At 46.0% G+C, this 16,958-nt stretch overlaps 2 protein-coding genes across 3 annotated transcripts in view; one reads left to right on the top strand and one right to left on the bottom strand.

The window, feature by feature from the left end:
- HEPH (hephaestin) overlaps window positions 1-2,136 on the bottom strand; it is a 43,513-nt gene extending 41,377 nt beyond the window's left edge. For both annotated transcript variants that reach the window (XM_035103281.2, XM_035103280.2), the window contains exon 1: window positions 1,995-2,136. The gene's annotated coding sequence lies outside the window, so the exon portion shown is untranslated. The remainder of the gene's footprint in view (window positions 1-1,994) is intronic.
- Window positions 2,137-4,792: 2,656 nt separating this feature from the next.
- The window catches only part of LOC118079254 (heat shock factor protein 3-like), a 51,417-nt gene continuing 39,251 nt past the window's right edge, over window positions 4,793-16,958 (top strand). The window contains exon 1 of the mRNA XM_060270248.1: window positions 4,793-4,899. Coding sequence (XP_060126231.1) covers window positions 4,840-4,899 — 60 coding nt within the window. The 5' untranslated portion in view covers window positions 4,793-4,839. The remainder of the gene's footprint in view (window positions 4,900-16,958) is intronic.

Raw genomic sequence — 16,958 nt, 5'->3', positions numbered from 1 at the left:
GCCATGGGTCCAACCAGTTCGGTACTGGCCTTGCTGACGGACAGCACCTCTGCAGGCTTTCTGACATGGCCTGTTTCTCAGCCCACCTGGAAACATTGGGGGATTAAACCTAGTACCTTTCACATTCAACTCTGTTCTCTGCTGCTAAGTGATAGACTTTCCATAAAAAAAGGCAGGAGACGCTACAAGGCCATATAAATCTGCAGATTTTATTTTCCAACAGATGGCATGTGTGGGTGAATGAAGATTAGGTGATGTTCTCTGCATGTAATCCACCGCACTACTGTCCATTTAATTAAGTGCCAGATAATGTCAAGATGACATACAGCTTCAAGGACTCTCTTTGATGGTGGAGCAGGGGTTGATGGAATTGAATCAGCTAGGATTCAGACTTCAGTCTCCTAGTCTACAACCACCAGCACCCTTCATGGCCCTTTGGTTCCTCTAATCCCAGATGGGCTATAAATCCTTCAAAGTTGGGGCCTTCACCTGGGTAGCAGCCAAACTCTGGCCCTGCCTGCCTTTGGATGGACTCATCAGCCTGCCAAAACATCTGAAGGGTACCAGGTTAGGGAAGTGTGGGATAGAGGGAAGTCTGGAATAGACTCTCAGTGCACTAGCCCATTCCAAACACAACTAAAGCCTGCTAACATTTTATTTTATTTTTGCTGGCAGAAATAATGATATGGAATGAAATGAAAACATTTGTTTGTGTGCCTATAGCGTGAAGGTTTAAACCCCCCCAACAATCATCAGTTGCCTGGTTTCACATTTTTAGTTACTGATACAGGCAACAAGACCAGAGGTACATTTGACATTAATCTGCTGTTACCTTTTTTATTTATTTTTATGTAAAGGTGAAGGGACCCCTGACCATTAGGTCCAGTCGTGTCCGACTCTGCGGTTGCGGCGCTCATCTCGCGTTATTGGCCAAAGGAGCTGGCGTAAAGCTTCTAGGTCATGTGGCCAGCATGACTAAGCCGCTGTTAAGTTGTTTTTAATATTGTGTTTTAATGCAGCAATGCTAGCCATATTTCAAAAAGTGACAATTGGGACTCGAAAGTTGTTGAGCTGTTTTCTGGCGAAGTTCTTTCAAAATTTCAGGACATATGGCAGCACTAAGCAACACATCCTAGGATCTTAAGGTGAAGGACAATAATAGCTCTGTTGTTTGCCTCTTTTCAGTGGCAGAGATTGCGAAACACTTTAGACGTCCGGAAACTATGAAGATGATCCCAGTCTTTAAATACTGCTTGATAAACAAAATCCCTAAGTGGTCTACTTAAAACACAGTAAGACCATAAAAGAAAATTATAGGCAAACATATACACAAAGTTATAATCAAAAATACAAAGAAATACATTAGCAAAAACAGAAAATCCATCAATAAAACATTAAATTAAATTTCAACAAATAATAAAACAGAGCGGTTTTATTAATCTTATGAGCAAGGGAAATCCTGTTTAAATAAGTGAATCTTCAGGAAGTACTGAAAGCTTGCCACAATTTCTGCCTAATCTAGTGCATTCCAGTTGTCCTGAACTATTGCTCCCACCCTAAGTAGCCCAAAAAAACCTGGAGGCAGACCAGGATAGTGAAGATTTCCATCTTAGAAGTCACCTGCTTCAGAAATATTTCCCCTCCTTATCCTCCCCATATCATACCTCATGTCCCATTGAGAGATGTGACCCACTTGTACATGTGCAATTTGCACGCTTCCTAAGAAGTAAGCCCAGCCAGAATTAACACTCAAGTAAGGGGACAACAGAGAACGAGATGGTTGGACAGTGTTCTCGAAGCGACCAATATGCGTCTGACCAAACTGCGGGAGGCAGTGCAAGACAGGAGTGCCTGGCGTGCTCTGGTCCATGGGGTCACGAAGAGTCGGACACGACTAAACAACAACAAAAAGTGTGCCTAGTATTGCGGCCTCAGCAACCCACCCACCCCCTGCTAACTAAGTATTCAATTAAAGAAGTTCACAGATCCCTTACTTTGATACAGGAGAAGAGCTGGTTAGAAGCTGAGACCATGGGAAGGGCTTCAGAAGTGTTCCCCGAACATTTTCTTCCTGAAGCTCCAAAGAAGCTTTATGATAGCTACAGACGCCAAGAGGGGGCAAAGTCTAGGCCATAAAACCAGCTGATCCCTGGGCTCAAGCCATTGGCCTATCTGGAACACGTAATGCTTTGGGACTGCACTAAATAGAATAAACATTTTGCAAGCTGATTGGCTGCTGAGCAAGGTATACATGCTGTGCCCTACATTGATCAATTTGATGTCATTAGCATATCTGTATGCTGCCTGCATTTGTTTCATTTTCAAGCTTTAGATGGCAAGGGCAAGCTGCTTGTGTAGCTTGTCACTCCCAGGTCTTGTGCAGCTTGTCACTCCCAGGTCAATTATGACTGGATATTGCTTTATGGCAGAGTGAAAGAACAAATGTTAATATGTTGGTCGGAATTAACTGTGTGATAAGAAAGTAGAAATTGACCAAAATGGAGTAAACTGGGGACCTGAAATTTTGTAGGGTCATGCTATAACCTGCTCTGCCTCCACAGTTGGAGGCAGCAATACTTCTGAACTGCATTAGGGGAGAGTTGCTCTGGCGCTCAGGTCTTGCTTGAGGGTTTTCCACAGGTATGGGATTTGCCAGTGGGAAAAGTGAATGCTGGATCAGATGGGCCATTGGCCTGATCTAGCAGGGCTCTTCCTCTGTTCGTATATTCCCAAATATGTTTGAAGAGCATACCTAGAATTGAAGTGTGAATGTGCATGCCACCTTTTCGTTCCTGGAGGAAAGCTGGTACAGTATACAGTGGTACCTCTACTTATGAATGTTTCTACTTATGAATGGAGCTCCGTCCGCCATCTTGGATGCGGTTTAGATAGGATATTTTCTACTAACAAATTTTTAGATAGGGTTGCTTCTACTTAACGAATTTTTTCTCCCAATGCATTCCTATGGGATTTGAGTTACAAATTTTTTCGACTTACAAATGTGCATTCGGAACGCATTAAATTCGTAAGTAGAGGTACCACTGTATAAAGTATATAAAGGTAAAGGTGATCCTGACCATTAGGTCCAGTCGCAGACGACTCTGGGGTTGCAGCGCTCATCTCGCTTTATTGGCCAAGGGAGCTGGCATACAGCTTCCGGGTCATGTGGCCAGCATGACTAGCCGCTTCTGGCGAACCAGAGCAGCGCACGGAAACGCCATTTATCTTCCTGCCGGAGTGGCACCTATTTATCTACTTGCACTTTGATGTGCTTTCGAAGTGCTAGGTTGGCAGGAGCAGGGGCCGAGCAATGGGAGCTCACCCCGTCGCAGGGATTCGAACCACCGACCTTCTGGTCGGTAAGCCCTAGGCTCTGTGGTTTAACCCACAGCGCCACCCGCCACCGTACAGTATATATAAATGCAATAAATAAATGAATTAATCTAGTTGGACAGCAGGCAGCGGCTGGAAGAGCCGAAAATGGGCAGGGGTGGTCTGAGCAAAACCACAGCTTTAAAAAAAAACCCACAACAAACTGGGGAAAAAAACTCCCAAACTTCAAGCAAAGAGCAAAAGGAAAGAAAGTAGTTTCATTGTGCATACAGTGAAGAACCTACAATAAAGGGTTTCATATAAACACTTTTGGTTGGTTTCAGTGTTTATTTATTTTTGTGTTACCCTTTATGGATCTCTTGAGCCAGGATATATGAAGTGGACTTGAATTGGATTTGGATTTGGAAGAGGACCACCATCTTTCATGGAGAGTTGGTGGGGGAAAACATTTTTCATTTCCAATTTCTTCATGTATATTGTTTTGTAATATATTATCTTTTATTTATTTATTTTCCACTCGATTCCAAAACAACACAAATGTTGAGCATGGTTATATTAATTTTATAATATACAAAATTGCCTTACCGCATGCGTGTCCACTTGACTGCTTCGATCAGCAGAACTAGCACTGTTACAGGTGCCACACAAAATACCTTCTGCATTTGCGAGAAATTGATCTTCTGTTGTGTGTGGTGTCGCCTGCACTCTGGAACTCCCTGCCTTTTGATATCCTTCAGCATGCTCTTTTCGGCACCTGCTAAAAGTATTTATTGTTTAGCATAGGTGCTGTCAGGATTTATGTTGGGGGGCAGGCTTCATGCTGTGGGGAGCAGAACCTCAGTCAATTAAGTTTGTAGTTTTACTTGTTGGGGGGGGCGCAGCTCCTCCTCTTGGCTACGTCCAGATTGTTCAGATATGCTATTTTAACGTTTGAAAGTTTTAATTTTTTGTTGTTAATCCAATTGCTTTGTTATTATTTTGTAAAATGCATTGAGGTCGGGGGTTTTTTGCGTATAAATTCTTCGAAATAAATTAATACATGAAAGGGAAAGGGAAAGGGAAAGTGAAAGGACTTAGGACTACATACATATATATGTCAGAAAAGCTAAGCGATGCGCTTAGAGCGCATTCGCGGCCCCAGCGTCTGCAAGCGGCAGACCGCACCCGCTGCACCGTTTTTACCGCACGTACGGCCGTGACGCTTGGCCGCTACCTCCGAAATCCTCCCTTTTTCAATAGCCGGAGCGCTCTTCCAGCACATGTGTGCGTATTTGCGTCGCCTCCGCTCCAGGGGCAGCCAATGGGCGGCCGAGCGCGAGGCCCCGCCCCCTTAAAGCAAAGTTAAGCAAACTCTACCGCCCCATCTCTCTTCCCAGCAAAGGGATTCCCTCTGGCACGAACAGCAGCCGCTCTCCAGGTACCATGAGGAAGGCGCAAGCTGCTCCTGCCGCGGCTGCCGTGGGGGTCTCTGCAGCCCCCGCAACCCCGCAGCTGCCCCCCTTCCTGATGAAGCTGTGGGCTATCCTGGAGGATTCTCGGAACGACAGCATGATAACTTGGAGCCCGGTGAGGCGGGGAGCGGTGGGGTTGGATTGGGGATGGAGGGTTCCGCGGGACATATGTGCAGGTCGGGGGAGCGAGCTGTAATAGACTTCTTGCGCTTCTTTTTAAAGGGAGGGCAATTTGGAAGCTGGTTTAGACCAAGTTAATGGCATTTTAGGCTTCGTCCACGTGAATAGGAGTTCACTTTTTGAACAATAAGAATTAAATGTCATGGGATTTTAGAGATGCCTAGGTGGGGCATGGCCAAAAAAAGTTTGGGAACCACTGCGATAGAGGAATGTTTTTTTGCCTTCTCCCGTAACACTAGAACTCTATCGAAGTTGAATGTTGGGAGAAGGCAGAGAAAAGAAAGTCTTAACTTCACACAGCGCAAAGTTAAACTGTGGAACAGCTTCCCGCGGGAGGCGGCAATCATGGTCCCCAGCCCTAAACAGCTTTTTAAAGCGGAATAGGCAAAACTCACGAAGGAGGAGAGGGTTATCTACTGCAAGGGAACTGGTAAAGTGGTAGGAGGCAGCTATGCTTCTGACTACCAGTTGCCAGACGCCACAGGATGGGAGAGTTGATCTTGTTCTCAAAATCCCGCTTGCGGGTTCCCTAGATAGGAATCTGTTTGGCCACTTTGCGAAAAGGATACTGAACTAGATGGGCCGTTGGCTTGATCCATCAAGCTCTTCCTATGTTCTTACATTTTTCCAGGAGGCATTTAAAATCCGCCAGGTGCATTTTGCACCTGGCTATTGGTCACTTGCAACCAAGTGAAGATGCCAAGGTGCCAGGATGGCACCTGATATCTCCACCATCTGGATGTGCATGCCTGGGGATCCTTGGCATGCACGCAGGCTAGCAACACATCGTGTAGAATTCTATTCCTTATATTTTATCTGCACAATTGGAATGAATTTCAGGAACGAAAAAGCTGCATTGAAAAATACGATTTTCAAGCTGCATGGCAGCTTTTTGGTGACTTTCCTTTTTGATGACTGTAAAACTGGTTTAAGGAGTCATTTGGTGTCTAGCTTATTATATATCTGAGTTTCTCTGTTTCCAGGGGTTTTCAAGGCACCTGCAAATCAGCTGCTGACAAATATAAAACAGGTGACAAGGCATGCACACACAGAATTAAACCACAGTCAAAATGTTAATGTAAAGCTAAAGACGAATGTAACAATTCCGAAAACAACTAAAAAATAAGCACAGAGTTCAGCAAAGAAATTTAATTCGTTATCCAAGTGCCTTTTCAAGATGTCATCCCTTCACTAAGTGTCTAAAGTTCTATAATGGTGGGGGTTACTTCAGCCATGCCCCTTGCAGACCCAGGGCAGAGCTGCCTGCTTCCTTCCCCAATGCAGTAGAAGGCTTCATGTAGGGAAGTTAGGAACACCATTGCAGGAACTCATGCAGAGATGTAATAGGCAGCCTCCTCTGCGTTCTGATAACCTTGGCTCATCTAAGCTCTGTGTTGTTTATTGGCAGCAGCTGCTGGAGACTGAATTTGTGACCTGACGGGGGTCCTTTTCTGCACAATCCTGTGCATGTCTATCCAAAAGTTTTTCCTTTAAAAAGTTATTTATTTGGTTTTTTCAGATTAATATTTTACAATCACATATCCAACATACAACATAAAAACAGGATTCTGTCCTGGACCTACCTCCTCCACTTTCTGGGTCCTATTGTTAATTATTTCCTCCTCCTTCTTTTATGATAATCCAAGTCTTTTACCTCTCTATTGTGTCCAAAATTCACCATTAAACTACAAGTCTTATTCCAATCCTACCAGGGTGGATTTGATTTAAATCAAATCGATTTCAATCACTAAGACTTTATTTAAATAATTTTTTATTTTATTTTTTGCAGAAATATTCATTCTTGCTGGTATAATCTTAATATTTACAACCAGATGAAGGTTTCATTTTTGGAATAATAAATTTTCAGAGTAGTTTTTACAGTCATATCAAAAATTACTGATATGACTATACTATTAGAAATACAAAGACTGATAATTATGAAATTATTGTGAGGTTTAATAAGTTAACTTTATATTTGGAAAACTTTTCTACTGTACTTTATTAGAAGGAGAAAAATAATCATTTCCTTAATAACAATTTAAACAACTTATTTAACTAAATAATATTATAGCATTATAGCACAATTTAAACAACTTATTTAACTAAATAACATTATAGCATGTGTATCCATATTTGTTGAATGAATGATGTGGTTAAAGTATTTTTAAAAAACCACTTAGACTGAGTTTTAACACAAATGAGAAACTTAAACAAATCTTTATTTCCTGATGAATAGCCTTTGGACTATAATGTAACTTAAATAAAAGACCATATTTAGATTTTTTTTCTCCAAAAGCATTTTATTTTAAAAATCCAATTTAAATAAACATCCAATTTAAATAAAAAAAACTGATAAAAAAACCCTGATATTTTTTTTAATAAAAAACCCCATTGATTTTTATCCACTCTGAATCCTACCAACGATTTTAGCTGTTTACAATGGTTTTTAAGATAAATTATGAATTTCCCCCATTCCTTATTAACACTTTTGGTCTTCCTGATTTCTTATTCTTCCAGTCATTTTAGCCATTTCAACATATTATATCAATTTAATCTGCTATTCTTCTCTGGTAGGGACTTTATCTACTTTCTACTTCTGGCCAATAGCATCTGTGCAGCTGTGGTCGCATAAATGTATTTATGTATCCAAAAGTTTCTCCCATGCATTTAGGATTGTAGTAGTAGTTTTGTTTTATTTCTTCTAGTTTTCTAATAGTTAATTAGTATAATAGTGTTAAATAGTTAAATAGTGTAACCTGATGTATGCACATGTTTCTTTTCTGGAATGCACGAATACATTCTGTGTGTGTGCATGCCCATGTATGTTCATATGAAGGTATATAATCTGGGTTGCAAAAGTTTGCCTAATTCTCGATGTGGCACATCTTGCCTGGTTGTATCGGTTTGTATTATCTTGCTCCCCTAATACTTGCTCAAAGGAAACTAGGCATATATGCATTGCAATTTGCAAACTGGAGAATTGTGCAGTAGTGAACAAGCCAAATGCCAATTTCATGGGGTCCACTGGTCTGAAATATTATTACTGTAATATGAAAATTGCACATTTTCATGATGTTTCCAATGCATATTTATTCGCTCTAGTGAGGGTAAACTGGTCCTAGCCTGTAAAATTGTACTTTTTGCATTGTTTAGTTTTTTAGTAGGACAGGACATGGTGTCAATTTGGTGCAGTGGGCAAGTACCGTAAATGCCAGCATTGGAAACTAGCTGACTGTACTCTGATAATTTGCCCATGTAGTGAGAGAATCAGAAACAGTTGAATGGTGTGATATATACGTAGGGAGACTGAGCCCTTTTAAGATGCATAGCCAAGTTGCATGTGTGCCTTAGAGAATGGCAAAGAAGGCAGAATATGCATGCTTGAGTTTGCTTTTTAAGCTGAGGATACTGTACTTTTGCTTATAACATGGCCATGAAGGATGGTGTAATGAAATTACAGCTACGTGTTTTCTTTGTTTGTAAGTTTTCAGTTCATACACCTGGGTCCATGCATGTAGTAGTAGTAGTAGTAATAACAATAATAATAATATGTTTGTACCCCACCCATCTGATTGGGTTCCCCTAGCCACTCTAGGCGGCTTCCAGCATATATTAAAACATAGAAAAATCTAAACCTTAAAAAGCTTCCCTTCCAAAAGTTATATAATTACGTACTCATCTACTTCACATCTGATGGGAGGGCATTTCACAGGGTGGGCGCCACTGCCAAGAAGGCCCCCTGCCTGGTTCCCTGTAACTTTACCTCTTGTAATGAGGGAACCGCCAGAAGGCCCTCGGAGCTGGATCTCAATGTCCGGGCTGAAGGATGGGGGTGGAGACACTTGTTCAGGTATACAGAGCCAAGGCCGTTTAGGGCTTTAAAAGTCAGCATCAACACGTTGAATTGTGCTAAAAAACAGGTGTTATATGTTCTTAGCAGCTGCAAGTATAGTTTATGCGTTAACCATATTCCCACCTACACTGTGCTGCTGGCAGTGTGTTGTGCAGTTTTAGCAACCCAGTTCAGTGGCGGAGGAAGCCGCTCAGGCACCCGGAGCAGCCAACATAGCGTGCATGTGCGGCATCACTACGTACAACGTAGCACAGGCATCCCCAAACTGCGGCCCTCCAGATGTTTTGGCCTACAACTCCCATGATCCCTAGCTAACAGGACAAGTGGTCAGGGATGATGGGAACTGTAGTCCAAAACATCTGGAGGGCCGAAGTTTGGGGATGCCTGACGTAGCACATGCGCGCTACGAAGCAGTTTGCTGGTGGCGCTGCTCGAGCGCCGTACGGGTAGTGACAGGATTATCTGCTCACGGCTGCAGCTGTGAAGGAAGGATCCTCTACATGCGGCTGCAGCCGTGACCAGAGGATCCCAGCACCATCCGTACGGGGCTGGAGTGATACCACCGGCAAACCGCTTCATAGCGTGCATGTGCAGCGTCGGCGGCGTACATAGTGACGCCACACATGTGTGCTACGAAGTGGTTTGCCAGGGCCATATGGATGGTGCCACGATGGTGCTGCAGCCGCGAGCAGAGGATCCCAGCACCATGAGCGAGCAAGTCAGCCTCCACCGCACTAAGCAAGGCTTTTTACCAGGCGGTGGCAGAGCTCGGCTTGGGAGTCGCGGTGGGGCACCGAGTGTCACCCCCCTCCAGGGTGGCACATGGGGCAACCTGCCCCAAACACACACCCTTGTTACGCCAGTGACCCAGTTTCATTACTGTCACTGAGATAGTTGTCTTTTCTCTTGGATAAGATTTCCATTTATATTTCTACATTAAGTGTAATACGGTAGCATAGGATTCCTCTTGTTCTTTGGGTTGAGATTCCAACCCTTTGGAAAACATACCAGGTTTTTTCCGTCTATAGGACGCCCCAAGGTATAAGACCCGCCCTCCTATTTTGGGGGACTCAATTTTAGGAAAATGAGGGGAGATCAGGGCCGGCGTGTCCATTTAGCCGAACTAGGCAGCTGCCTAGGGCGCCAAAATGGAGGGGGCGCTGGCTGGCCGGCCGGCCTGCTGCCGCCCCCCCCCGGTGCTGCCTCTATTGCGCCTGTCACCTGTTGAGCAGCTTCAGGCAGCTATCCTGAGGCATGTGCTTGCCTTCAGAGAGAGGTCTGAAGCAGCTCAACAGCTGACAGGCGCAGTGGAGGCGGCCCCAGGCTCGCGCTCCCTGCATGAAGCTCCAGAGGCATGTGGGGCATGGAAGCCTGGGGCTGCCTGCCTCCTCTGCACCTGTCACTGCACTTGAGTGGCTTCAGGTCGCTATCCTGAGGCGCGCCTCCGGAGAGCGGCCTGAAGCCGCTCAACAACAGTTGACAGGTGCAGTGGAGGGGCCCCCAGGCTCGCGCTCCCCACGCGAAGCTCCAGAGGTGTGCAGGGAGCGTGAGCCTGGGGCTGCCTGCCTCCCTCCTGCCTGTCACTGCACTTCAGGCAGCTATCCCGAGGTGCACGCATACTGTTTAGTGGAGGCGGCCCCAGGCTCCTGCTCCCTGCGCGAACCTCCGGAGGCACACAGGGAGCGTGAGCCTGGGGCTGCCTGACTCCTCCGCACCTGTCACTGCACTTGAGCGGCTTCAGGCCGTTATCCTAAGGTGCGGGCATGCCTCTGGAGAGCGGCCTGAAGCTGCTCAAAAACAGCTGACAGGCGCAGTGGAGGCGGCCCCAGGCTCGCGCTCCCCACGCGAACCTCTGGAGGTGCCATCTCGCCGCGCCTCTCAGCTGTTTTTTTTTTCCTACTTTTTATTTTCTCTATTTTCTATTTTTATTTTTTCTATTTCTAATTTTTATTTTTTCTATTTTATTTTATTTTATTAATGGGGGGCGGGGCGCCAGAAGGTGATCTCACCTAGGGCACAAAAAACCCTAGCACCGACCCTGGGGGAGATGGCCCAAAGTTGTTGAGCCTCTCCCCCCACGCAGCTGCGGGCAGGAAACACTCCCTAGATCGTTTCCGCACGCAGCAGCATCGGAGGAATTTGCACTCCCACCAGCCATTGCGTTCCAATGCTGCCGAACAGGGGAAACAATCCAGGGAGCGCCCGCCGCATGCAGTGGCACCGGGGGAAGTTGCGTTCTGGGATCACAACCTCCCCCGATGCCACCACATGCGAGAAACGACCCAGGGAGTGCCCACAGTGCACAGCGGCATCAGGGGGAAGTTGCACTCTCACCAACAAGCCGACTGGCAGCGTGCAGCTTCTCCCCCCCCCCACATCTGCGGGCAAGAAACACTCCCCGCTCGCTGTGGCATTGGGGGAAGCCGCACTCAGGGGCATAGGAAGATAGGGGCGGTGGGGGTGGTGCGCCCTGAGCGATGCGATCCCAGGGGCGGCATTGCCGCTGCCCGCCACGCCCCCAAAATGCGCCCCCGTCCCAAAATGTGTGCCATGTCCCTGGGGCCAGCACCCACAAATGAGCTGGCTGCCAGCACAGCGCTTCTCTCCCCCCCCATGCCACTATTTGTGTATTGGACGACCCCAGTTTTTTGACGTGATTTTTGAGTCAAAAAGCCTCGTCCAATACATGGAAAAATACGGTATGTCTTTCCTTGGTCCATAGCAACTATGCTTAACCTAACTTACTGCAAAAGAATACATATAAACCAGCCTAGCAGGTTTATGGAGGGAATTGTATTCTTTGAAAGAAAAAAACTGAGCAGGAAGTTCAAAGATAATGCCCAAACTTATGCTGCTTTCAACTTGCTATAACAGTATTTCTGTAAGTTTTCTATCTTTGGTTTTTTCATTTATTGGTGAATAAAGAATGTTTTGCAACATTTAAAAAGCATACCTTAATTTATTTATTTATTTTGGAGCCTGACTATTCAGCCATGATGGCAGGTGGTAGGGCTGGGCACATTCAGCTGAGTGGGGCCTCAGATTTTGCCCTCCAGGATCGTGCCCTGACCAAACAAATTAGTATACTTACTTTTGTGTTCAATGAAGTATCTCTGCAGTTCTGGGGTTCCACCACCAGAGGTGCATTTAGGGTTTTAGAATGACAGATAGCCTAGCACTGGACCATGTCTGATTATCGAGATCATGGTATACCAACAGCTAAGCATTGCGATATACTACCATCGCACAACATCTGAAATAACTCTGTTCGCCTGTACGTAGTTCTGTGCGTATCACCTGGTAACTGCTAGTACTCAGTGGCATAAAATGGATAGATTTTTCCTTGCCTTTCACATATTGCTATAACTGTGATTCTGTAGTACATATAATTTTTTATTAACACTTTTTCTCTAAATCTAAAGTTCTAGAAGTAATTAGTAGCACAGCAATCAAAGGTAAGGTGAGTGATTGTTCCCTAATAGGCATGAGAGAGAGACAGGGACACACCTGATTGTTGGGGAGCAACATGGGGGTGTGATTGGGGAGGTGAGGTGGAAATGGTTTCCTGCTCTTCCAAGGGCCCCAGGAAGGTTTGGGTGTCAGGTAAAAAGGTAAAGGGACCCCTGACCATTAGGTCTAGTCGTGACCGACTCTGGGGTTGCGGCGCTCATCTCGCATTATTGGCCGAGGGAGCCGGCGTACAGCTTCCAGGTCATGTGGCCAGCATGACAAAGCTGCTTCTGGCGAACCAGAGCAGTGCACGGAAACGCCGTTTACCTTCCCGCTGTAGCGGTACCTATTTATCTACTTGCACTTTGAGGTGCTTTCGAACTGCTAGGTTGGCAGGAGCTGGGACCGAGCAACAGGAGCTCACCCCGTTGCAGGGATTCGAAGTGCCAACCTTCTGATCGGCAAGCTCTAGGCTCTGTGGTTTAACCCACAGCACCACCGTAGTGAAGGGTAAATAAATAAACGAATGGAGAGCCGAGGAAACCCATTCTCCATTTATTTATTCCCCCCTGCCCATGAACACAATCACCTGTGCAAACCTCGCTCCACCCTCCCAAAGACGTACCTTTCATACCTCAGTTACTTAAAGCGGGGTGCTAATAATGCCAAGGTTGTGCGTTTGATCCCTGTATGCCACAGCTGCATATTCCTGCCTGCAGAAGGTTCGGCAAGAGGATGCTCGGGTCCCTTCCTACTCCAAAATCCTATGATTCTATGGTTAATATTTATTTGTCATTATTTGGCGCCCTCAGGTGGATCTTCTCTATTATGATTCTTTAGTACAGATAATTTTCGATTAGCGCATTTCTATCACAGGTAAGGTGAGAGAATGCTCCTTAATAGACAAGAGGAAGTGATAGGCACAGATCTGTATGTTGGACAGAGTTGGGCAGCAACATGGTCTGCAATTTGGGAGGCGGCTTCCTATTTCTTCAAGGGTGTCGGGAGGACCAGGTGGGAAGGAATGAACAAACGGAGAGTGGAAGAAATCCACTCCATTTTTTCATTCCACCCCCACCCCACCCCCAGTGCACATACCTGTGCAAACTGTGAATTTATCAGTTTTAGCCGGCTTTGGGAAGGCGGCAACATCCCAAAGATAAACGAGACAGACGGACTTTGGTAATACAGTGCAAGACGAATTTAATTCCTTCCACCGGTCAATTCGTTTTACGAAAATTTCGTCTTGCAAAAGCATAGTTTCCCATAGGAATGCATTGAAATTTAATTAATGTGTTCCTATGGGCTCTGGGGGACTGGCGGTAACAGCGCTTGCTTGGTTCAGGGAAGCCAGGCGGCGGCAGCACCGAGGCGGCCGATCCCGGCCTGGCCCAAGGGCGAGCGCAGCGTGCGGGGCAAGCAGGAGAAAGTATGTGGCAGCTGCAGCACTGAGAGGGCCGATCCGAGGGCGAGCGCTGCGTACTTTCTCCCGCTCGCCTTGGCGGCGCTGGCGCTGAAGCGGCCGATCCCAGTTCGGCCCGAGGGCGAGCGCAGCGCGTGGGGCGAGCAGGAGAAAGTGTGTGGTGCTCGCCCTCCGGCCGGCTTGAGGAAGACAGGCGGGGGCAGCCCCCAAACTGCCGCACTTTTTAAAAATATATATATATATACTTATTAAGGATTTTCACACATGCAAAAATACAAAACACACTAAACACAAAAAATACAAAAATACGAAAAATACAAAATACATAAAAAACACAAAAAATATACATAAACCAAACTTCTTATTTATAAACCTTATTTCTAATCTATTGACTTCCTCTCCCTCCTCCTGCTGCGCTTCTTTACATTTCATATTTAGTAAATTCTAAATCTTATATAGATTCTACCGTAGATTTGCATCAATATTACCATATTACTATATCTATTATATCTTATCTTTTAAACATCCGGTCTATATCTTTCATCTTAATACTAATATCCCTATCTTCTAACAATACTTATTTTCAAACCCTTATATAATCTACAACTTCCTTGTATCTCCCTCACTACCATTAAATCAATCTATTACATGCTTGTTTTTCAAATAAATTCTAAATTTCTTCCAATCTTCTTCCGCTGCTTCTTCACTCCAGTCCCGAAGTCTCCCCGTCAACTCACAGTTCCATAAATTCTATCAATTTCTTCTACCATTCGTCCACAGTTGGTAATTCTTCTCCAGGGGACGGAGCCAAAGCGCGGCAGGCGCTGCTTGCCAAGGCTGCCGTCTCCTGTCTTCCACTTGGCTCAGGGAAGACAGGCGGGGGCAGCCCCCGTACCACCACGCTTTGGCTCCGGGTATGAAGCCGAAGCATGGTGGGTGCTGCTTGCCAAGGCTGCTGCCTCCTGTCTTCCCCTTGGCTCGGGAAGACAGGCGGAGGCAGCCCACACACCGCCGCCTTTGGCTCCGTCCCCCCTGGCAAGCCCTGGGAAACCAGCTGTAGCGTGGAAGGCGGCAAAGGAAGATCAGCTGTCAGCTTCCCACGCTGACAGCTGATCTTCCTTTGCTGCCTTCCCGCGCTACATTCTATGGCTGCGCTTCGCAAGACGAAGCGGCGGCCATAGAAAACCTTGTTGTCTTGCGAATCCCTCGCGCAACGCAAAACTCTTTCGTCTTGCAAGTTCTTTGTTGTGTGAGGTACCACTCCGCGGGCCAGATTTAGAAGGCGATTGGGCCGCATCTGGCCCCCAGGCCTTAGTTTGGGGACCCCTGTCCTAGAGCCTTTCCCTCCTCCCAAAGATAGACAAAATGGAGGCACTCTTGTGATCTTTCATAAAATGACGCCTCTGGAAGGCTGCTATTTAGCGCCCCCAAGTGGATCTTTGTAATTTTGTGCCATCTCTGCTTGACATCTGTGCAGAGAAACCGCTGGCACCTCTCTGAATTTTGTACTGCATCAGAGCAAGGCTTCTAGCTCCAGGAATTAATGTCTAGGACTCTGGCAGGATCTTAGAGCTCTTCCCTCCTTCCCAAAGCTGGGCAAGTGTTTACTGGGCTTTGGGAAGAAGGCAGGAGGTCTCTGGAAGCATCTCAGATCACCTCACCACCACCTCCACCTCACCAAAGTCTGGTAAGCAGCCCTCTACCTTGCTGGGGGACCCTGTTCTGGGGGTCCTTTGCGCATTTTTCGACCTCAGTGTCCTGCCTTACTAAAGCAGTGATGAACATATGATTTACCCTTCTTTTCAATGAGGCGTCTATGCATTTCTGCTTTTCCACCACTAGAGGTGCATATAGGAGTTTTGAATGACTGGGATATTATAGCACTGTGTAAAAAAAAAACCCACCAAGAACAGCAATAATGGAGTGAAAATAGCGTTAAGTATCTCAGGAAGAATATACCCTACAAGAAAACCAGGTCTTATATGCCCTTTATTAGACCATCGATGAAGTTCTGCTCTGTGAATAGGCAGGGAGGTAGAAAGACTGAATTGAGCATCTTACACGGACAACGGTCTGAAAGGAAAAGGGCTGCAAGTACGGCTGAGCGATGTCTGGTTTTCAACATCGTGATATGTGAGCAGCTAAACATTGCGATATATATATACCGAAATAGTAAGATGCCTGAAATAAGGACAGGACCACATAGAGGCGTACAGAGTAACGTCTTGGCAACTTAGTGGCATAAAACTCTTAGATTTTTACTTATCTTTCACTTATTGCTACAATTGTTACTTAGTAATGCAGATAGTTTTAAAATTGACACGTTTTATCTAAAGTTAAAGCTGTAGAAGTAATTAGTGGCATTTATGTCAAAAGTAAGGTGAGAGAATGTTCCCTAATAGACAGGAGGGAGACACAGGTACACACCTGTATGCTGGGCAGGGTTGGACAGCAACATGGGGCGGCGATTTGGGAGGCAACTTCCTGCTCATTCAGGAGGTGCTGGTGGGGAGGGACACGGGAACATGCTCTCCATTCACTTCTCCCTCCCCCCCCATACACACACCTGTACAAAACTGTGATTGTTTCAGGTTTTGCGGGGGGCGGACAGCATCCCAAAGATAGACTAGATATATGAACATTGGTAATCATTCAAAGCTGATATTTGAGTCCCCTCTGCGGCACCTCTGCTCTTGTTCCCTGTGCAGAAAAACAGCCAGGCTTCCAGCTTAGGGAAGGTGGTGCCAGGGATCTGGCAGATTCCCTGAGCTCTCACACCGCCCTCCCAAAGCCATACAAAATGGAGGCACTCTGTAATGTTTCATAAAATGGCCGCCTGTGCGAGGCTATTTGGCTCCCCCATGTGGAACTTCGTAATTTTGCGTCGCATCGGTTAGCACCCTGTGCAGATAAACTTTCTCTGCTGGCATATTTCAATGAGCAAGGTGCCTGACTCAGGGAAGGTAACTTCTGGGCTCTGGCAGAATCCTAGAGCCCTTCCTCCCTTCTGAAAGCTGGGCATCCACTTAATGGCTTTGGGAAGTGTTATGTACTGAACTGCCAGAGTCATGATGCCACCTCCCCAAACAGCCCTACACCATGCTGTGGCTCTAGTTCAGGGGTTTTCTAAGTTTACAGATTTTCCCTGTATACAGGATCCTCCAGCACATTCAGCTGAGTAGGGCAGCAGGTTGTACCCCCCCAGCGTCCTGCTGCCGCAAAACCAGTGATGTGTATATATACCTTTTTGTACAATGAAGTATTTATG

Source organism: Zootoca vivipara, chromosome Z (assembly GCF_963506605.1).
Source record: "Zootoca vivipara chromosome Z, rZooViv1.1, whole genome shotgun sequence".
Lineage (NCBI taxonomy): Eukaryota > Metazoa > Chordata > Lepidosauria > Squamata > Lacertidae > Zootoca > Zootoca vivipara.
This window is presented reverse-complemented; position numbering and strand designations above follow the sequence as displayed.